General features: G+C 37.4%; 2 protein-coding genes across 2 annotated transcripts; one reads left to right on the forward strand and one right to left on the reverse strand.

Moving 5' to 3' along the window:
* Positions 1 to 1,038: 1,038 nt before the first annotated feature.
* On the reverse strand, positions 1,039 to 1,707 carry LOC131004845 (uncharacterized). The gene has a single exon (XM_057931594.1). The coding sequence runs from the start codon at positions 1,705 to 1,707 to the stop codon at positions 1,039 to 1,041; it is 669 nt and encodes a 222-aa protein (XP_057787577.1).
* A 17,892-nt stretch (positions 1,708 to 19,599) lies between these two features.
* Positions 19,600 to 23,324, forward strand: LOC131004851 (uncharacterized). Its single transcript, XM_057931599.1, has 5 exons — positions 19,600 to 20,096; positions 20,190 to 21,349; positions 22,108 to 22,518; positions 22,607 to 22,839; positions 22,947 to 23,324. The coding sequence occupies exons 1-5, from the start codon at positions 19,987 to 19,989 to the stop codon at positions 23,202 to 23,204; spliced, it is 2,172 nt and encodes a 723-aa protein (XP_057787582.1). The 5' UTR covers positions 19,600 to 19,986; the 3' UTR covers positions 23,205 to 23,324.
* The last annotated feature ends 594 nt before the right edge of the window (positions 23,325 to 23,918 follow it).

Raw genomic sequence — 23,918 nt, forward strand, 5'->3', positions numbered from 1 at the left:
ATTAATAAAAATATACTTTTTCTTAAAATTCGTGTTTTGCCTCTTAGGTCTTGAATTAGTGGACGGAGGGAGTATTAAATTACGATTTTATAGAAAGAAAAAAAAAAGAACCTAAACCCTTGAAAGCACAGAAAAGTAGACTAAGGGTCGGGCCACGTTAAAACCTTGTTATGGAAAACCACGTGGAAAAAATTATAACAACGAAAAAGAGTGCCCGTCTATGAAGGAAATCAAAACAAAGGGAGTGACTTCGGAAGCTCCAGCCTAACCATCGCCCCCAAGTCAAACTGGACACATTCGTACCGTGAACCAAAGCAAGACAACCACAAAATAAAAGAGTCACAAAACAAGAGCTGTCAAAAAACGAACCCCAACCAAGAAAAGAGACATAGAGGTCGGCCGTCAGCGCATCATGAAATAATCCGCCAACAACCAAAAAGATCCACTCGGATGGAACGAACCCAGAAGGACTCACCATCGAGCGCGCATCCAACGGAGCCCGACCACAATACGCGCAGACCCGAGCGCACCTGGGGTCTGAAAAAGGCGTAAGTGACACTCCAGCCCGATCACCATGCCACCGAAACCCAGCCAACCAAGTGTTCGACAAAAAGAACATGCTCCAATCCATATTAATCAAGCTATTTCTTCCGCCTCTCAGAGCAGTCCAGCGCCAGCCCCAAAAGGAACCTCCGATCGTAGCAACGGTGGCCCGAAGCCAACAGAAAGATCCCCACCCGCACCGCCAGCCTCCACCCCCAACGCGGTGCGTAAAGCTCCAGAGGGACATGCATCTCAGCTGCTAGACAAAAAGACCCAGCAAAGTCACAGCAACCATGTCAAGAATTATGATACCATGCGAAGGTGGCTATGGCTAGACATGTCCAGCCGATCCGCTTTCTTGATCTCCTCAATTTCGTGAGGCCACCAACCCTTCTGCATATTGTCTGCCGCAAGAATATCCGCCACCTTATTACATTCTCTAAAAATGTGAGTGATGTGAAGAGTAAAGTTCACAATAAGAGTGAGCACACATTTCTAACTAGCCACAAAACGCCACAGAACGTCGAGAGACCTAGATTGCATAAGATTCACAATATAAGTGGAGTCGGATTCAATCCATAAATGCCGCCAGTTCCGAGAGTATGCGATTTGAACCGCCGTAATAACAGTCAGGAGCTCCGCCTCAAAAGCAAAGCCAATTCCACCTTTAATATGGAAGCAACCACGAACCCAACTGAAGTTGTCCCGAAAGACCCCACCACCGGCCGCAATTTTCCTAGTGGCGCCTAACGCCGAGCCGTCGGTGTTAACCTTGATCCATTGAATTGGTGGAGGCCACCAATGGACATTAAGAAAACTGGGGGGAGGCGAGGCCCGAGGCTTAACCCCAATCTTTTTAAGCACTAAAAGATCGATACAAATATTCTTCATGCAGCCCAGCTTCCGAAAGTTTTGCTCCATGTCGAGGAAAGCAACCCTTATGGCGTGAATAATACGTTTATGAGCAAAGCTTTTCTCATCAAAGATACAATTACTCATTTGCGTCCAAAGGCACCAAAGCAAAGTAAGAACCCATGCTTTGCAAAATGAAGCCACATGTTTCCTAAAGTCCCTGTTCCAAGCAGCCACCAACAAGCTATGAATGTCCGGGACACACAAGATGCTCTCCTGCTCAAACCACCCCAAAAACTCTTTCCAACCCATTTACGCCTTAGGGCAGCTCCAGAAAATGTGATCCATAGTTTCACCATCCGCCATGCAGAAAACACATCGGTTAGGCATAATGAGACCATGTTGAATAAGTCTATCAAAAGTAGGCATTCTGCCATGAAGTATCCGCCAGCAAACCAAAGACCGGCGAACGGGGATGTGTTTTTCCTAGATCCAGGTCCCCCATTTTCACCTTCGGGTAACGATGGCAGTGATGAGCAAAAGTAAGGGGCCGAAGTAACATTGCCATGAATAGACGGCTTCCAATGTCGAGTGTCTTGGTCGTCGCCAATGGGAAGAAGTAAAATAACACAAACGATATCTGGGAAGTTATCAATGAAAGCTTGAGTAAAGTGCTAAACCCCATTATAGAAATAGTCCTCCACCGATTGAGTACGGAAGTCGCGAACATAATGAGGAACACCGTATTTATCAGCAATGCGGAAGCCAATCCAATTGTCATTCCAGAAGTTAGTACTGAGATTTCCTGTGCCAATGTAGCAGTAAAAATCATGGATAAGAGCCAGAATTTCACTCTGAATTCCCATCCACACCGAAGAAAGCGCAACAACCACTTTTGCATGGCTAGAAATCCTGAGGTATCGTTCATTCATCAAATCATAGCCAAAATCCCTCCCTCGAATGATGTACCATGCCCGTTTCATGAGAAAGCCTCTATTCATGAGAGAAAAGAAACGAATATCCGATCCCCCTTCTTCCTTAAGCGCACAAACCCACGCCCAAGCAACAGTGCAAGTAGGGACGTTGTTCGCATCACCAATCCAAATAAAGTTTCGGCATTTGGCATCGAGCTCCCTGAGCAAAGATCTCGACCATCTATAAATCATCATAGAGTAGGTCAAGGAGCTTTGAATCACCGACTTGACTAAACAAACCCAACCCGCCATGGAGAGAAGCTTTCCACGCCAACGAGAGAATTTATTCAAAATATTATCATGAATAGGTCTTAGGAGATAAGCATGGACCCGGCCAACAAAGAGTGGCACCCCCAGAAAAATGAAAGGCATCGAACCCATTCTAAAATATATCCATGAACTGACACATTAGATTTGGCGACACTATAGATCTACCCCGACAACGAACCATAGAAAGCTAAGATCTTCTGGATTGTGGAAGCATTGGCAGTAGAAGCTTTACAAAAACCAAGGATATCATCGGCATATAAGAGGTGGGTCAGAAATCTCTTACCCCTCATCATCGTCATAGGCTTTAAGTGACCCGAGGCCACACAATTATTGAAGCATTAAGCACGTTGTGAGTAAAGTATCTACATACAATTAGTCTATACGATTTCGCTGCTCTGACTCTGATTTCTCTGGCGATGCATTTCGCTGCTCTGGCATTCGATTCCTCTGGCGTCTTGATTTCTCTACTCTGGCTTTTCTCCCCTCTGACTGGTAGAATATGCAAGGGTGTTTAGTCTATAGCTGAGGGATCAGTTAGCAAATATGCAAGAGTTAAGGGAGTTCAGTTTTAGGTTGATAAAATTAGTTAAAACAGATCCAACGGATCTGTTCCTTCATTCCAGAAGTCAGCGCGCAGCTCAATCTTCTCAACTGCTATTTCTCTTGTTTAAATACCTAGATTAGTTGTTGAGTTGTTGCTTAAGAATTTCCATTACTGTAAACTAGTTGAGAGTGATGATACATAGCAATCTTGATAGATTTGTAGGCTATACACTTCTTCTAGTGTTGAGAGTTCTCAATTGTAATTGTAAAGTTCTTGAGTGTTCATAGTGAAATAGAGTGGATCGTTTCTTCTCCGTGGATGTAGGATTGAAAAATTCGAACCACGTAAATCTTGTTTGTGTTCATTTCTTTTCTGTTCTTGCTGCGTTGATCATCTTTGAAGCAATTCCACAACAAGTGGCGCCGTCTGTGGAAAACGGAAGATCGACGCACACCAACTGTTCGAGATTTGAATCAGAGCAAATCTGAATCGGAGGAGTTCTTGATCGGTGGAGGAATCGCCATTCTTTTCACTACTACGACGTGCTGAGTCTCAAGTCTGAAGATCTACCAAATGTTGATTGTTAAATTCGACACCGAGAATTTCACAGGGAATAATGATTTTTCCCGATGGAGAATGAAGATGAGGGTCGTTCTCATTCAACAGGGCCTTGATGATGTTCTGACCACAGAGAAGGCACCTAAAGAAGGAGATGGGAAGGTGAAGTTTGCTGAAATGCAAAAGAAGACTCATAGCACTATCATCCTACATCTGGGAGATAAAGTGCTGAGAGAGGTGTCAAAAGAAGACACTGCAGCTGCAGTATGGGCTAAACTGGAGAGCCTCTACATGACTAAGTCTCTGGCAAATCGGCTCTTCTTGAAGAAGAGAATGTATTCCTTTCGAGTTTCAGAGGAGAAGAATCTATCTGATCAACTGGATGAATTCAATAAAGCCGTTGATGATTTGACTGATATTGATGTAAAGCTAGAAGATGAAGACAAGGCAATCCAGCTCCTTAGTGCCCTGCCCAAATCCTATGACAACATGAGGGATGCCATGCTGTATGGGAGGAAGACTGCTATCTCCCTGGATGAAGTCATGAATGCCTTGAAATCTAGGGAGTTGCAAAAGGCATCTGATGGCAGGCAAGAAACCGCAAGTGAAAGCCTCAATGTCAAAGCAAAGTCCAACAAAGGAAAATTCAAGAAGCCTTTCAAAGAAAAGAAGGGAGGATCAGGAAAGAAGGAGGATGATGAGAAGGAAAACAAGAAATGCCACTACTGCAAGAAGCCAGGGCATATCAAGAAAGACTGCTACAGCTGGAAAAGAAAACAAGCTCAAAAAGGCTCATCAGATACTGCAGACCTTGCTGAAAATTTCCAAGAAGCTGAAGCTTTAAACATCACATCTTCTAAAACTGAGAATAATTGGATATTAGATTCAGGATGTTCTTTCCATATGTGTCCTAACTTGAATTGGTTTGTTGATTTGCAGATGAAGGACCTGGGATCTGTAGTTTTGGGAAACAACCAAGTCTGCCCTGTCAAAGGCATTGGTGCAATCAAGTTAAAGCTACATGATGATTCTGTAAGGCTCCTAACTGAAGTTAGATATATTCCTAGTCTAAAAAGGAATTTGATATCCCTTGGATCACTACAAATGAAAGGCTATGAGTTTAAATCATGTGTTAATGATATACATGTCTTAAAAGAAGATAAAGTTGTGTTGAAAGGAACCAGAAAATAGACTTTGTATCATTTAGTTGCTGAAACTATTGTTGGTGAGTCTGAAATTGCCTCTACTTGTGATATTGAATTGTGGCATGAGAGACTTGGGCATGCTAGTGAAAAAGGATTAATTGAACTAAAGAAACAGGGTATACTGAGTTTATCTGCTGATGAAAAACTGAACACTTGTGATGCATGTGAATTAAGTAAAAGCAAGAAACTTCCATATCCTGTTGGCAAACATGTCTCATCTGCACCACTTCAATATGTTCATTGTGATCTGTGGGGCCCATCCAAAACCACCACTATAGGTGGTGGAGTATATTTCATGTCTCTAATAGATGATTTTTCTAGGAAAGTCTGGGTTTACATTTTAAAACACAAGTCTGATGCCTTTGATAAATTTGTTGAGTGGTGTAGTGTTGTTGAGAATGAAAAGGGATGTAAGTTGAAATGTTTAAGGACTGATAATGGCTTAGAATTCACCTTTGGAAAATTTCAAGAATATTGTAAAGAAATGGGAATAAAAAGACATAAATCAGTACCTGGAAATCCCCAACAGAATGGGGTTGTAGAGAGAATGAATAGAACTCTCATTGAGAGAGTTAGGTGTATGCTCTCTAGCTCAGGTTTGCCACCTAAATTTTGGGGAGAAGCAGTCACCACTGCTGCTTATCTTATAAATAGATGCCCTTCTAGTGCTATTGATTTTAAAACTCCTGAAGAACTGTGGACTGGTAGGGCTGCTAATTACTCAAACTTGAGAAAATTTGGATGCTTAGCATATATGCATGTTAGGCAGGATAAGTTGGAACCCCGAGCAGTGAGATGTGTTATGGTGGGTTATCCAATAGGGGTTAAAGGGTACAGACTCTGGTGCATAGAATCTGGAAAGGGAAAACTCCTAGTCATTAGAGATGTAGTGTTTAAAGAAAACATAATGCCTCTTAAGGAGCAATCTACTACTGAGTATATTGGTAGAGGAGTTGAAGTAAACACTGATAAAACTAGTGATAACACTCCTATTAATGATGTAGTGTCTAGAGTATCAGAAGTGACAGGTATAAAACAGGAAGAAGATGATCAACAAAAGGCTAATACTGAGGTCCTCAGTGAGTATCATCTAGCTAGAGACATAGCTAGAAGAGTAATCAAACCTCCAGCCAGATACTCTGAAGCAGATCAAGTTAGCTTTGCTTTCTCAGTAGCTGAAAGAGGTAAATTACAGAGAGCCTAAGTCTTATAAAGAAGCAATTCAGTGCTCTGAAAGCAAGCAATGGATCAAAGCTATGGAGGAGGAAATAGAGTCTTTATTGAAAAATAAGACTTGGATCTTGGTGGACAGACCTAAGAACCATAAATGTGTAACATGTAGATGGTTATACAAGAAAAAGGTGGAGGTTCACAAAGGCATTGAGGTAATCAGGTATAAATCAAGGTTAGTTGCTAGAGGTTTCTCTCAGCAAGAAGGTATAGATTTTAATGAAATCTTTTCTTCTGTTGTTAAACACTGTTCTATTAGACTTATACTTGCTCTAACTGCACACCTAGATTTAGAATTGCAACAGATGGATGTTAAAACAGCTTTTCTAAATGCTGAGTTAGAGTAAACTATATACATGAATCAACCAGAGGGATTTGAAGTAGCTGGCTGTGAAGGTCAGGTATGTCTCTTGAAAAAGTCTTTGTATGGACTGAAGCAAAGTCCAAGACAGTGGAATAAAAGGTTTGATGAATTCATGATAAGTATAGGTTTCAAGAGAACATTGCATGATAGATGTGTATACTTGAAAGAAGTTGCTGAGTCTGTGGTTGTTTACTTACTTTTGTATGTTGATGATATGCTTATTGCTAGTAGTTCTAGTACTGAAATTGATAAATTAAAGCAATCATTGAGTGCTGAATTTGATATGAAAGATCTAGGGGTTGCTATAAGAATTCTTGGTATGGATATCAAGAGAGATAGGAAAAATATGAAACTTATGCTTGTTCAATCTGATTACTTGAAGAAAGTATTGTTAAAATTCAATATGAATGAAGCAAAGATTGCTCAAGTTCCTATAGCTCAACATGTTAAGTTGTCTAGTAGTCAATGTCCTGTTACTAGTGAAGAGCTTAAAGACATGAGTGTTATTCCTTATGCAAATGTGGTAGGAAGCATCATGTATTCTATGCTTTGTACTCGGCCTGATTTGGCTCATGCTGTTAGTCTTATAAGTAGATTTATGGAAAATCCAGGAAAACCACATTGGCTTGCATTAAAAGGAGTTTTAAGATACCTTAAAGCTACTATGAATAAAGGAATTATATTTCAAGGTGGAGCTACTGATATAAATCAAGCTCTAGTTGGCTTTACTGATTCTGATTATGCAGGAAGTATAGATACAAGGAAGTCCCAATCTGGATATGTATTTACACTTTATGGAACAACAGTGAGCTGGAAATCTACTTTACAATCTGTGGTAGCTCTTTCCACTACAGAAGCTAAATTCATGGCTGTTACTGAAGCAGTGAAAAAAGGTATATGGCTGAGAGGTATGCTATCTGAGTTAGGCATTAATCAACAGGTAGTCTCTATTCTTTGTGATAATCAAAGTGCCATTCATCTTGTTAAACATCAATCTTTTCATGAGAGGTCTAAACATATAGATGTTAGATTTCATTTTGTTAGGGATTTAGTTGAAAAAGGTGAAGTTGTGATAGAGAAAGTGTCAACTGTTAAGTTCCAAAAGTGTTGTTCTTTGATTGGTATGAGCTCTCTTGAGGAGAGCAAGTTGTTTGTCTAATCCATGCAGGTAGCTCGGTGTATTCTAATTATATTAGATAAGGTGGAGAATTGTGAGTAAAGTATCTACATACAATTAGTCTATACGATTTCGCTGCTCTGACTTTGATTTCTCTGGCGATGCATTTCGCTGCCCTAACTCTGATTTCTCTGGCGATGCATTTCGCTGCTCTGGCATTCGATTCCTCTGGCGTCTTGATTTCTCTGCTCTGGCTTTTCTCCCCTCTGACTGGTAGAATATGCAAGGGTGTTTAGTCTATAGCTGAGGGATCAGTTAGCAAATATGCAAGAGTTAAGGGAGTTCAGTTTTAGGTTGATAAAATTAGTTAAAACAGATCCAACGGATCTGTTCCTTCATTCCAGAAGTCAGCGCGCAGCTCAATCTTCTCAACTGCTATTTCTCTTGTTTAAATACCTAGATTAGTTGTTGAGTTGTTGCTTAAGAATTTCCATTACTGTAAACTAGTTGAGAGTGATGATACATAGCAATCTTGATAGATTTGTAGGCTATACACTTCTTCTAGTGTTGAGAGTTCTCAATCGTAATTGTAAAGTTCTTGAGTGTTCATAGTGAAATAGAGTGGATCGTTTCTTCTCCGTGGATGTAGGATTGAAAAATCCGAACCACGTAAATCTTGTTTGTGTTCATTTCTTTTCTGTTCTTGCTGCGTTGATCATCTTTGAAGCAATTCCACAACACACGTCTTCGGCAATACCAAACAAATATATATATTTTCCCGTTCTAGAGGTGTTCGACATAGACTCATGGCTATTTCTCATGTTCTAGAGGTGTTCGACAAGGTGACCCTCTATATATATATATATATATATATAGGGAGAGGTTCAGGAAAGAACCATAAATAAAAGAAGACCGGAGAACCATTTTCAGCCATTCGATCATCAAGATCTACGGTGGATGTATCATCTTGTTGGATGAATGCAGATCCTGGGTTCGAATCCTGAAGGTAGCAATTTTTTTTTTTTTAGTGCATTAATTTTAACAGCGAATGCATTAATTTTTACAGTGAATGCATTAGATTTGATGGTTCTCCCGTTCTCATAAATAATGTAGTTCTCTCTAGAACCACACCCTATATATATATATATATATATATATATATATATATATATATATATATATATTCTCTTTATTTATGTTCCAATGCAAACAACAATACCGATTATAAAGCCAAAAAGGTGAGTTGAGTCTTCAACTTCTTCTTTTCTTTTAAGTTATTTAATTATTATTTTTGAATTAAATTTTAAGTTATTTAATAAAATATTATATATGTTAAATTTGATTATATGTTTTTTTATTACAACTTCGCATCCACAGTCATATATCAAAATATTTGTGATTTTTATGTTTTGCTAGGTATCAAATATTACATTGATTGACATCATAAAAAAAATTGCATTATAGAAGCCTATTTTTAAATTTTCGCTTAGGACCCCGTGAAGCATAGATGTGACCCTAGGCTCGCAGTTTGGCTTCACGCTCGTTCGTGACTTCAAAATCGACAGAATGATTTACTATCATTTACTCCCTTCATTTTTTATTAAGTGTCCCATTTCAAAATTTGAGAGTATCATTATGACATTCTTCCTATTTTTTTCTTATTTAATATTTGTTAGAATATAGAATTAGTTGAACATATACATTTATTATGATAATTAATAAATTAAATTACAAATATAAATTTATTATTTTATTGGTATGTGTAATTGACGGTTGGGGACGTTTAATAAAAAACGGAGGGAGTATAAGATATTGCGATGGTTAGGCCGAAGTTCTTCAGACAGTTCCTTCCGCTCATCCAACTTTGTTTTATCTTTTGACTTCCTTTTAGACGAGTACTCTTTTTCCTCTTGTCGGTTTTTCCCTCGCGGGTTTTCTGACAAGAAGTTTTAATGAGACTCGGCTCTTAGTCTGCTTCTTTGTGCTTTCAAGGGTTCCTAGATTTTTCTTTTTCTGTTTTAATAAAGCTTTAATTTAATAATAAGATATTGCATAAAATGATGTAAATTAACTAAATAAATGTATCCATGAAGTATCAATATTTGAATGATGAAAAACATATTATAAAGATAAATAAAATAAAAACTATCTAATTACATATGTATGGGATAATTGGAGATAAAAAGAAAACAAGAAACGATCGTTTTGAGCGACCTTGAAATGAAGCATATGGTTTCATTTAGAACTCTTTGAGATTAGTTTGAGCATGATCTCAAATTGAGCAAGGTGGTGATGCTTGTTTGAGTATACGTTTTGAATATAAGTTTTTTTCTTTTAGGGGAATTTCGAATATAAGTTTTAATTTGTCAATTACAATAAATTCTAGAAAAGTAACAAAGAAAGAGAATGACACATAATATATGTGGGAGGGTACCAAATGGATTTTCCCCCAAATATCACGTCTATGAAAGAAGAAGACTAACTATATAATATTATAATATAGAATTAAAATTTATATTTACAATTTCATTATATTAATATGATCATTTTTTTACTTTAAATAAATATTGACGAGACGTTACTTTTAGACTTTTATATTTAATATATATGCTCCGCTTATATTACGAATTACAAAAAGAATATTTTTGTCAATATTCATTGTGAATATTCACAAAAGTATCGCATCTAATAAAAATAGGTCCCCAATGACCTTAAAAGTTTACATTCGTTGGAATTTATGATAATTGATCATATGCACACATGCTACCTTACAAACCAAAGAACATCAAACTTATTATTACAATTTAATGATCTAAAAAGCTAAAATATTTAATGAAGATATATAGAATTAAGAACAAATATAATATAAAATGAAGGAAAACAAGCCTCAGAAAAGCTATTAGAAGCCTTGTGGAGTTGCACGTGCTGGTTGGTTTGGAAGTGGAGAAACGAGAGCAGGTGGGAAGGAAAAAATTGGGATATCAAGGATGCGATCATGGAGATTAAGGCGAGGATTTGGAGTTGGAACAAGATCTTCAATTATTTTGAGAGTGATTTGAATTTCTCCTCTTGGATGTCATGTAATCTCTCGGTTTGGTTGATGTAACTGAACCTTGGTACCTCTGGTACCGTCTTCTTTTTTTAGTTTAATGAAATATTTTCTTACCAAAAAAAAATATAATTAGGACAGATGAAATATTTGATTTCATATATTTGTGTCATGAAATTGTATATCAAATTAACGAATTAAGAACATGCAATTATGTTATTACAAATTATATCAAATATTCAAACAAACTACAATTTAATATCGAAATAAAATACAATTCACGTGTCGATAAAATTTGAACCAATAACCTTTTAGAAGAGAAAATATTTGGTGTCTCAACTAGAATTAGGTCTCTTCGACAAATGAGTTTAAAATTAGATATAGGTGAGAATGAAAAGGAAATGTAAATTATATTTATTAAACAACATCATAATAAATGACAAGATATTAGAGCAAGCGAAATCATAATTACCAACAACAATATAGTTGAATGGTAGACAAAATAATTTAGTGAGTTGAAAACTAAAAACAAGACTCAGCCAATCAGAGTTGAGACAAAATCATTTATTGTGGGTTGTAGGGGTCTGCTGATGCCGTTTTTACCTTGTCTTTAAGTAGGCCTGACTCTAAGTATAAAATTAGGGTGCGTTTGAAAACTTGGTTGAGTTAATGACATTTTTTCAAACCCAAGAAAAGGTTGCTGGGTTTGGCCAGCAAAGCTAAATAGGCTCAGTGTTTAATAGCACCATATTATAAGCGCGAAAAAGTACTGAGGTTGTTTGATATCACATACTGTCTTCATGAAATAATAGCAAAAGGTCCAAAATATCCTTAAAAACATTACTGAATTAATCTTATTTTATTAACCTTTCATAATTAAAAAGAAAAAGAAAAAGATAAAAACCCTTTCACCACCATCACCGCCCAAGAGAGTAAAAATATTAAAAAATCTCTCGTCCACCAAGCAACCCACTATTATGTATTTATCTTCTTCTTCTTCTTCTTCTTCTTCTTCTTCTTCTTTCCTTGATTAATCCTCCGCTCCAAAATTTGTTTGCATTAACAATAATCAATGTCACAAAGAACTCTCCCTCAAGAGAGTGGAAATTTGCATAAATTGATACCTCTCAAGAAAGTTGTAGCAATTTGTGAGATTTCGCGATGGTGAAGAAAAAAGTTGTTGTTGTCCGACTGTAACAAATGGAGGAAGACCGGTGATGGCGGCTTTTGCTGCTACTCGCCGGAGAAAGAGGGCGAGGAAGTACTGAGGCTGACCGGTGGTTGCTCTCGCCGAGAAAGGGGCGGCCCCACTTGTGCGTATGAGTGTTCTGATTTGGTATGTGTGCGTGATTCTCCAAAGAGGAAGAAGAAGAGAAAGAGGGATGAATTGGGGGCAATTTTGTGAAAAAAAATTAAACTTGAAACTCCATATTAGCTAACCAGGGGGGAGCATCGATTGTGTTTCCTTGAGAAAACGAGGATTTAGCGCCGGGCCTGTCCCTTAACATGGGCTTGCTTGTTTAATTTACTTGGAAATCAAACACGATTTCTAGCCCAGTAAAGGAAGTAATACAGCCATAACAAGGAAATCAAACTGGCCCTTAAAGTATTAAAAATTCTCTTTTCAAATAAGTTATTAATTTAAATTTCATCGATGGCGTATAAATTGTACTTCCTTCGTTCACGAAATATTATTTTAAGAGAGAGAAGCACGAATTTTAAGAAAATTTATGCTTTTTATTTAATTAATGGAGAAATGGATCCACGAATGAAGAAAAGTGAAAAAAGTTAATTACGTTAGTCACTGAAAAATAGAGCCCACATATTATTGAGCGAAGAAAGTGACTTACAAATTTACTGAAAATAGATTAGGATAATTTTTTGTGAATAGACCAAAATGGTAAATTAGAACAACATTTCGTAGACGATGGAGTATTTTATTTAAATGTGAAGTTATATTTATATTTATTTAAATATTTAGTCTAGTTTGTAATAACATGATTATTATTTGATTAATTCAAGTATAATATACATATTAATTCAAGTATAATATACATGTATCTTATATCTTGAAAAAAAAACTGTCTCTCAATACACCTTTTAATATTTAACCTACCATAGTCAATAAGGCCTAGCTTAATTGGCAAACTTGAGGCACCCAAAGCCTTTTCTTTGTGAAAGGTCTTGGATTATTCCACCTTTGTGTGGTGTAAAGGATTTTTTCACTTTTTTGTGAGTAGTTTTTTTACGTAATTTTTTCATTTTTATGTGGATAATTTTTTTCACTTTCGTGTGGGTAGTAGTCCCACCTTCGTGAGAGTAGTTTTTTTACTTTTGTGTGGTGTAGAGGTCACGCTTGTCTGCGTGCAGATTGCTTATTTAATTATATAATAGATACTTTTGTAATGGACTCTATTACTATAAATAAATATGACAAATTTTTAAAATATTTAACCTATCATATTTGTAATTATTAATTTGCAAGCTAATCCAAAATTTAATATTTATGACAAAGCGTGTGCAACTACAGTTAAGAATTACGGAATTTCTTCTAGATGTTAATAAATTTTCTATAGAACCGTCCATTTTACTTTTTTAGTTTCCTCGGAAAATTCTTCGTCAGCGCTTTAAAGGGTTCTTTTTTAGAAAAACCAAGTCTAGAACTAGAAGTATACTAGTCAAAGTATATTTTTTCATTCTTATTTAATACATTTACGATCTAGCTGTACTCCCTCGGTATTTAAATAAGTACTCCCTCGGTCCCAATAATGCAGACACACTTTTTTTAATGGATTGTCCCAATAATAAAGACACACTTCTAAATATGAAAATAATTAGGGCTTAACAACTTCTAATTAACTTAACCTTAATCATCATATAAATACATAATAAAAACCCTAATTGAAGGAAACAATTCATGCGTCTCCCTCATTTAAGCCCCATCTCTCTCTCTCTCTCGAATGTTCTTCCATCTCCTCCCCCTTCTCGGCGGAGTCGCCGCCGCCGAGCCACGACCACTGCCGAACACCCCTCACCGCCGCCCTTCTGGATTCGTCGAACACCCCTCGCCGATGCCCTTCTGGAATCACCGAACACCCCTCGCGACGACTACTGCCCATCTGGAATCGCCAAACACCTCTTGTTGTCGCCCTTCTAGAATCGCCGAACACCCCTCACCACGATCACCACCCTTTTAGAATCGTAGCCACCGCCCTCCATCTGGAATCTCCAACCTAAATCTAACCCTATTCTGGAAAAACCGCCCCCATCTCCTCCCCCCTTTCGACACCATCTCTGGAACCCTCCGCCTTGGTTTCAGAATCCTCCATGGCCGCCGCCCATCTCCTCGCTCCAATTCTGCCACCGCCTCCCCTCCTCCGCCACCGTCCGTGGCCGGCGTCACCGCTATTACAACCACCATCACCTTCACCTCACTCGCTCTTTCTGCCTATGAGAATTGAAATCAAAATTCTTCTTTAGTAATGTCTTTTGGGTTTCAAATTTGCAGATTTATTTCTGTTTCATGCCTATGAAGACCTTGATTTTGGGGATTATTTCTTATTTGGGGTATGAATTGGAGGTTCCAAATTTGCAGACTTTTTCTGATTTGGGGCATGATATTGGGGATCTCAGATCGGAGGGAGCAGGGGCGAAGGGAAAGGGGGTGACGGGGACAACGATGATGGCTCGCCGGATCAAAGAGTGGTGGTCGGCGGCGGTGGTGGTGGTCGAAAATCTGAATTTTTAAAATTAAAAAATCAATATAAAATGTAAAATAAAAGTAAATAAATTCAATAAACAAAAGTTAATCATCTACACTAATGATGTGGGCCACAATACTTTATCACCTAAACTACCTCTCCTTAATTCAATAAAATATTTTTTATTTAAGTGTCATATTGTAAAATTTTAAGATAAAATTAAGCTAAACTTCCATTTGTACCCATGTCTTTAATATAGAATTAAATACATTATTTTTATTTCTTCTCTATCTCATCTTAAAGTTAAGAAATATAATTAAAGGTGTATATGCAAAATTATATATAATTCTTTATAAGTGTAATTTTGGGTTAAATGACACTTATCTAAACATGGAGAGAGCATTTGTTATCAACAGTACAATAACAGTAACAAAGATTAATAATTCTCCTTTAGACTTATAACAAATCGGAGAATTATTATTCTTATAGCTGTACACAATTATTTACAATAGACAAACCTCATTATAAACAAGAGGCTATATATAACTGGTAACCAAATAGTAAAGACATTATCAATAAATCTGGCAAAAAATTAGAGAGGCCGCTATTTTAGGACGTATTTACAGAGTATTGGTGTATCTGTGGTTACCAGAGAAGGGAAAAGAGAATTTTTTTTGATTAAGGAAATGATTAATGGATGTAATATTTGATTATGTGTGGAAATAATATTTACACTAGACCTATGAAATAGTTTGATATCAGAAAATTGTAGGATTAATGTGAATCAGACAAATTCACTTGTGTTCGAGTTAATTTATTTGGATGGTTGGGCTACTTGATTCAGTTATTCAAGTTGATATATTTTTTTTCATTATAAATTTTCAACCATAATTTTAGACTCTCGAATTTCGGATAACTCGTCGGGCCAATAAAGTCAAAAAGATTACAGAAAAAATTAACTTTCGAACGCTCCCCTATATATATATATATATATTAACTTTTTTTTTCTAACAATCTGATTGAATTATGAGTATCACTTAAGCTACAATTTCTAGCTCATCCTTGTATCAAAGAAGAAATTATAATACAATCTCATTAAACCTATGAAAAAAATAATGGAAATGAGTTTGTTAAGAAGTTATTTGATATCTTTCTATTTCATATGAAGGAAAGCTAGTTTTACCAAATATAAATATTATTATTAGGATAAAGGTATATGATTCTTGTCTGAAGCAGTGAAAAAGGCAAATGAGTATAATCACAAGTAGTTGGAAAACACCAAAGATGATTTAATTCAGACAATGGGTTACTCTAACACATTTCATATAGTAAAAAGTTTTTTTATTCATGAATATAAAGAAAAAATAGAAATAATAGTAGTTCTTTTTGGTAAAAATGTACCAATATATATATCCTTAATATATTTTTTTAATCATTCTACGAAAAGATTTTTTTTTTCGCAATTGCTACATATTTTTATGAAAATAGCGTGTAACAATGTAAAACACATTGTTACATGATTTTCACAAAATCGTATAATAGTCGCGAAAATCATGTAATAATGTATTTTAAACTGTTACCCACTTTTGCGAGAAAAGTGTGTAATACTATAAAAAGTATGTAATTACGAAAAAAAAAAAATCTAGAAAAAAATATTTTGGTCACAATGGCTACTATTTTTACAATTTTATCTAATAAATAAATAAAATTTCGTTTTACTAGAATAGTAAATTTCAGCTAAAATAGAGTGCTCCCTCTATTTAATTTACCAGTTACACTTTTTGTGCTAAATCCAATATTTTCTATCACAACTAAAATCATAAATCATTATGATGGTGTCACCTATCACTTAAATATTCATATTCTCAATACTATATAACTACAAAAATCTTCATAATTTTCATAAATTCAAAGTGAAAGAATAAATCACTAACATATTTTCATTATCCAAACATATAATCTAAGATATCAAACCATTCTCCCACCATAAATTATTACTCTTTACAACCTACACTTTATATAAAAAAAATGAAAATAAAGATATACATAAATTTTCAACAAATTTTAATTTTTTATATAAATTAAAAATTTGCTTTCAAATACACAAATTTTCAAAATTATTTTAGTTTTTCACATACGTATAAATTGCCTCCAAATGAATGCTAAGATCGACGTCGGAAATGTCTCAATAATTTAAACGGTCGATGCAAACGACGTAGTTGGATATTTACACCACTTCAACTAACTATAATGACATTAATTTGTCACTTCAACTAATTGTGATGTTATAATTCGTCGAAAATTGTCAATCGTACGAAAAACTAAAAAAATAGAACATTTGTGTATTGGAAAGTAGAATTTTTTAATGTATATACAAATTTAAAATTAAATGAAATTAAATTCGCATACTTAGAGCATCCACACCCAAGGACCCTGAGCCCCTTAAAGGGGCCAAGTGGTCCTCAGTCCTCACTAGGAACTCCAAGAGAGCTTCATCTTCACATTGGGACTATCTCAAACCGCACTCTCCAATTTACATTTCTATTTTTTATCTTTATTTTTAATGCGTTTGTAAATTAAATTAAAATTTCATTAAAGTTAAAATCAACCTTACATTAATTAAAAATGCTTCGCCAAATACAAAACCGGGAGCGAATTAATCTCGATAAATCCGTTCACCATCGACTCCATGATTGCTATGAATATGTACTTTTTCTTCTTCTTCTTCTTTTTTGGAGGGCTACTGAACCGAATATGACTCGGTATTTCCATAAAATTACTTACAAATTGCATGAAATAAAGACAGGGATGAATGTTCGAATCTGAACGAATCAAAACCTCATTGCTGGAGGAAGAGTTGGAAGAAGAAGACATTTTTTGGAGAAAAAGAGGAATAGATAAAGAGAGAAATGAGAAAAGAATGTGACCGTTTGAGACATACGACCGTTTCAAAATTAAAGAAAAGAATTTGAAAATGCATAAAAAAATGCCATTGGAAGCAAATTTCAATTTTTTTTATAATTGGGCTGTGAGAATCACGCGTCTCTCTCCCTTCTCGCGTGTCGGGTGCACGACTCTGTACCCCAACCCGAGCCCTCACTAGCAGCATTATGTGGCTCGCGTTCGTTTCACGAACCGCACTACGGCTGCTATTAGAGCATCCGCATCGCATTACGCGATGCCTCTTACTCGAGTAGAGGAGGCATCGAGTAATGCGATGCAGCCCCTCCCTACTAGAGAGGCCCATGATAGAACGAGTAAGGGAAAATCGACTTTGTTGCGGGAGCGTTCTATGCACGGGCCAAATAAAAAAAATTAAACTTCAAATTTCAAAATCTGATCGTTTTGGCATTTTCCCAATTTTTTTTTAAATCGGTCCATTTGATTGTTTGGCATTTTCCTTTTTTTTTTTTTCTTTCCCTCTCCTTTAAATTCTCCTTTCTTCCTCTTTCATTTCCACCATTTTCATTATTCTTCCACTTCCATCTCCTCTCCATCATCTTCAATCTTCTTCCTCTCTCTACAATTTCCATGGATCCACACAACCCAAACTACTATGATCTAAATTGGTGCCTCGATCTCTCCGGCAACTACCATCCCGATTTGGAGGGATGTAACTTGGGGGATGATCCTCCAACCAGCGAGGAGGAGCCACCGGCAGCCCATAGTGCCGCCAAATCGAAGAAAGGCAGCCGGAGGAAGGAAATCGCCTACAAGATCAAGCAGGCGCCGGCGGAGGCGGCGGAAGGAAGGACTATCCATCATACCTACACCCTCGAGGAGACGGATCTCATCGTCCAAATTTGGACGGAGGAGACCAAGACGATATCCGTGGGGCTGATCAAAAGGGGGAGGCGTACTGGACACGAATTGTCGATCGTGTCAACCCCCTCATCGGCGCCAACCTCAAGCACCACCAAATTCAAGGGCACTGGGCCTGAGTGAGCCAAGATGTGCGTCTCTGGGAGAGTATTTGGGTGGAGACGCGCACCCAGTGGCCTTCCGGCCATTCTGACGATATGCTCCGGGACAAGGCCCAAATCCTCTTCAAAAGTCGGAGCCCAAATAAGGCCACCTTCAACTATTGAAACGCGTGGAAAATTCTCCGAAACAACCATAAGTTCAAATCGATGTACCTCGAGGGAGACGTGCATTCCTCCAAGAGGACAAAGACTACAGAGGAGGGCGGCTTCACCACCTCGGCGTCGGGCGAGGAGATCTCGTCTTCCCGGCCGATTGAAAACAAGGCGGCGAAGGCGGCGGCGAGATGGTTAAGGCAAAGGGGAAGGCGGCAAGCTCCGAGCAACCATCAGAATACAAAGAGGCATTGAAGTGGTCAGACCAGAACTTGAAAAAAATCACCGCCGAGTACGCCAAAAAGAACGAGCTCAAGGAGAAGGATCTCCTGCTCAAGGAGAATGAGCTCGATATGCAGCTCCTCAGCTTGGATACGACGCATATGAGCGATGCACAAAGGAGGTGACACGAGTATATGGTCCAAGAAATGCTCAAGCGTCATAGACTTATTTAGAGTAGGATTTTAATTTATGTAATTTTAATTATGTTTTTAAGTTTTTTTAATGTAATTTTTAGGATTTTTATTTTAATGGAAATTTAATTATTAGTAAAATGTGTTATTTAAATTTGAGCAATTAAAATTAAATGAAAAACATAAAAATCAAAATTAAAAAAATCAAATAAGCTATCATGTAATTCCAATACGACCTCTTTACTCAATATGATCCTCTTCTATCAAGTAGGCTATCAAATATGCACCATATCAAATAGGCACCAATCCAAATGCTCTTAGATGCATTCAACCTTCAAAAATAACAAAAAATTAAAAACTGACATTGATAATAAAACCAAGCATCCCCTTAAGATTCCAAAATCTAGAGTACAAACATTTTCCTCGTAATACTTCACCAGTCAATACAAACATTGAATCCCTAAACCGAGTTCCGCAAATCCGAGCTGGATATATAAATTAATACTCCCATTTCAGAATTTATTCAATGCTCACCAACAACAAATATTTCTAACATTTAAAAAGGTTACATAATTCCACCACGGCGTTACCTCGATTACACAAAAATACCCAAATCTTTTCTTATTGTAATAAATTTTTGTTTATTGAAAAAAGTCATCAAGTGACCCACGTGGAGCTTATAGTTATATGTAACACAGGTTTGTTTGGATATCTGCCTAAAATTCTCAATTTTCATTTCTCTCTCTCCTCTTTGAGTTCAGACCGACCTCCATTCCATTCACACTCAGAGATGCATGTATTCATCATAGCATGTAACCGCGGAGACCGAGTCGCTCGCGGGTAGCTATCTATCTATCTCCCTCCGCCTCAAAATCCTGCTCCCAAATCTCATCTCCCTTCCTATTAGGTCGGATTTCAACTTCCATCATTTCCTCACCACCATCTCGCTTTTCTTCTATTTTTACAGCTCGGAAGTCTATTTCCTCCTTCATTTTTTCAAACCTGCAATCGAAAAAATCCCTTCTTTTTTTTTTTTTTGCTTCCAACTGAATCTATGCGCCTTCGTTAATTCGTATGTCTCGCTCTGCACATGGCCGGTTTTAGCTCTGCTTTTCTCTCTCAGAAGCTCGTTTTTTTCGTCCACGCGGTTTCTGTGTATCTGCGCCCGCTCTTCCTCTTCATCTCCGCCTACGTCTTGAGGTTTTGGGGGCTTCTTCTCTTTTCTCCTTTTTTTCTTTTTTTGGTAGGTGAATAGTTCCAAACGTTAATCAGTTGTTGTGGTTTTTGTCGCAGGTTTCAGGGAGACGGGAGTAGTTCGTTAAACAAGAGCGGGAAGGAAATAGATTTCGTTGAAACGGAGAGGCTGGATTCTTCAGAGCTCAAAGATGAGATTAATGGCGACGAGTGCGGAGTTTTCGATGATGGTGTGGTGGAGGAGGAGAAGCCGGTGGTTTATTTGAAATTCAAGTTTCCGACATACGATGAATTTAGCCGACTCCAGACGGAAACAGGTAATGTATTAAATTCCGAGGTGGTCCCTTCTGCAGCTGTAAGCAGATATCAGTTCTCATCTGGAAAGAGCTGCGTCAGCGCTTTTATTGAAGAAGCAGAGACTTTCCCGGTGGAGGCGGGTGAAATCGACTGCTCATTTGAGAAAACAGAGGCTTTTGATGGTGGGAAATTGGCTGAGGATTTTGACCAAACAGGTTGCGTTCATGATAAAGGCAAAGAAATTGAGATAAGCGGTGGAGACGAAGGTGAGACAATTGAGGAAGAAGGGTTTAGAGAGAAGCCGCAAATAATTGAAGAATGTCGATTAGATTCCGAGAAAAACTCTGTGGTTATGGATTCTGATTCAGAGTCGACTAGTTTTGATCATATGCGTTCAGTTATGAGCCGCTTGGTGGATTCTTACAGCGATGGATTCTTGTCGGATGGAGATTTTGGGGGGGAATTTGAGATGGATTCAGACAGTGAAGTATCTGGTTTCGAAGAAAACGATGAATTTGTTGGTGAAGATAGTGATATAATGGAAGAGTTAAAGAAACTAGAAGAGGATGATAGCAATGTAGGCAATCTTGATGGATTGAAACCAGGTTTTGATGAGAATGTAGGTGGATTTGTTACTGATAAGGATGTTGATTCCGAGAAATTAAGGTCTAAGGATTCATCAATGTCGGGTTCTGATGATTCGAACAAGCTGGAGTCGTTGTGGGAGCATCAAGAGCTCATCGAGCAGCTGAAGATGGAGCTGAAGAAGGTGAGGGCTACCGGCCTCCCCACCATTCTTGAGGAATCGGAGTCCCCTAAAATAAGCGAGGATTTGAAGCCGTGGAGGATCGATGAGTTCCAACGAGACGACTGCATAGGCGAGCTTCATAAGTTCTACAAGAGCTATAGGGAGAGAATGAGGAAATTTGACATCATAAACTACCAGAAGATGTATGCCATGGGTTAGTTAATTAGTCCTCCATTTCTCATAGTTTGGTTTCTTGATTTTCCTTATGATAATCATTCGTTTTTTCGCCTTTTTTTCTTGCACTATAATGCATGATCATGGTTGTTGTTATTACATTCTTGTCTTGATTGTATGTCTAAACAGCAATGTGCCGATTTTTGAGTTGTTGAGAGATTTAGTTTATGCAAGAAAAATGATGTTTGAATGAATAAAGGAGAAGGTCCCACGAGATCTCGTTTGTTGAGATGTCTAGAAACAGATAAAGCATGAGACTTGGTTTGGTTTAAGGCATTTTTGAGGTGGAGATTTGAATAGGTTGTTAGTTGGTTTTGTTTAATAATTAATGAAACATTAAAGAAGTCAATGTAGTAACCAACTCATTTTTCTTGGAGTATTCATTCAAATGAATATTGGCGGTTTATATTCGTTTCCCCAATTTCTCAACTACAATAAATGTTGTGGAATCACGAGACCTAACCATCTCTTAAATTCAAACACCATTTTTTTCTTTCCCAGTTTTCAAAAATTTCATCTGTCAAAGCTCATAAAAGTCATAGGCAGCAGCCTTTCCCATGACAAAAATGCTTTATTCGAAGTTGTATTTTATTTCATTTTGATTTTACTAGTGCTAGTCATGTGTAAATTGTACGGTCAAGTATATTTGGAATTATTTTCTTGATCAAGATGTAACATATTGTATAAGTTGCTATATTGATCTTGTGATTCTTATAGTTTGAATTCTGCTTGATGCAGGATTTCTGCAGCTAAAGGATCCTCTGCAGTCAATCTCGAAGCAGAAACGGCCGCCGACGCTCAAGTCGCTCGTGTCCCAAAATCTATGGCTATCGAAGCACAAAATCCATGGGAGCGACCCGATGAAGAAGTTTGTGAAGGAACTGCAGGGCGATCTCGAGGCAGTGTACGTCGGGCAGATGTGCCTCTCGTGGGAGTTCTTGCACTGGCAGTACGAGAAGGCGTGGGATTTGTGGGACACTGATCCCCGTTCGAGGCGGAGGTACAACGAGGTCGCCAACGAGTTCCAACAGTTCCAAGTGCTGATGCACAGATTCGTTGAGGATGAGCTGTTTCAAGGGCCGAGGGTGCAGAACTATGTCAAAACCCGCTGCGCAGTCCGCAATCTTCTTCAAGTTCCCGTCATACGAGGTGAGTGTACGACGTCGAATCTCGAGTTTTGTGATAACTACACAAATGGTGCTGTGGTTGTAATAAATGTAGCATGGATTCATTGCAGAGGACAACTTGAAAGACAAGAGAAAGGCAGAGAAGAGAGACACGGATGAATACGTAGTAACAAGTGACATCCTTGTGGAGATCGTGGAGGAGTCGATACGAACATTCTGGCGATTCGTCCGTGCTGACAAGGATTGCTCGGCTGGGGCAACGAACGGGAGCAAGAAAACGCCCGAGCTTCCCGGCCACGAGGAACATAAGTTGCTGGTGGAGATAAGAAAAGATCTTCAAAAGGTTGGTTATTTTTCTTCTTCTTCTTGTGTATGTATGAATATGAATGTATGTTATGTCGAAAAGGGTTGCTTATTGGCTCGTGTTCGTCGTGTTTTCTTCGAGGGCAGAAGGAGAGGAAGTTGAAGGAGGTGTTGAGGAGTGAGAACTGCATTTTAAGGAGAATCAGACGGTATAGGGAAGATGATGATTCGGACCAAGTTCTTTACTTTTTCTCTCAAGTAGATATGAAGTTAGTTTCTAGAGTTTTGAATATGTCCAAAGTGACAAGGGAGCAATTGATTTGGTGTCATAACAAGCTAGCTTCAATTAGTTTTGTGAATAGGAAATTACGTGTAGAGCCTGCTTTCTTGCTCTTTCCTTGCTAGGTTTTCATTTTTTTTCCCCTCTATTGCAATGATGTTTTGTCCTTGATATAAGGTTGTATGGTACATATTAGTGAAATCAGAAATGAGAAATGAGATATGATAGGATTGATTTTTGTTGTAGTAGATGAATTGATGACCAATGTATTTAACAAGACAACCGAAATTGATGGAATTTATATTCGCTATAAGAATTAAGAAACGTGATTAATTAGATATTTCCAGTGTGAATTACTCCCTCCGTCCGCCAAGATTATGTAAAAATTACTATATTTGGCGTACGCCAAGATTATGTCACTTTCCTTTTATGGCAATGGTCCCACCATCCTCTTTAATATTTTATCCTTACTAACACTCTTTATTTACAAAAAATCCACTCAAAATTCAATCTCAACCACACATCTCATAAAGTGGTGGGATCATTTCTCCACTACATCAAAATCATCACCAATTTTATTAAATCTCGTGCCCAAGCAATTTTACATAATCTTGGCGGACGGAGGGAGTATGAATTTTCTTTAGCTCATAACCAAAAAACGAATCCAAATCGATTATTTTCTATATGGTGGTACATGCTATAAACCTTTGATTTTTATTAGTATATTTACATTGATTTCAAAATTTAAGAAAGCTAAAAAAAATAGTTAAAAGTAATAAGAATAATAATAAGTAAAATCTCATCATTAAAAGACTATTTATCTTCAAGCCAACATACAG

Source organism: Salvia miltiorrhiza, unplaced genomic scaffold, assembly GCF_028751815.1.
Source record: "Salvia miltiorrhiza cultivar Shanhuang (shh) unplaced genomic scaffold, IMPLAD_Smil_shh original_scaffold_464, whole genome shotgun sequence".
NCBI lineage: Eukaryota > Viridiplantae > Streptophyta > Magnoliopsida > Lamiales > Lamiaceae > Salvia > Salvia miltiorrhiza.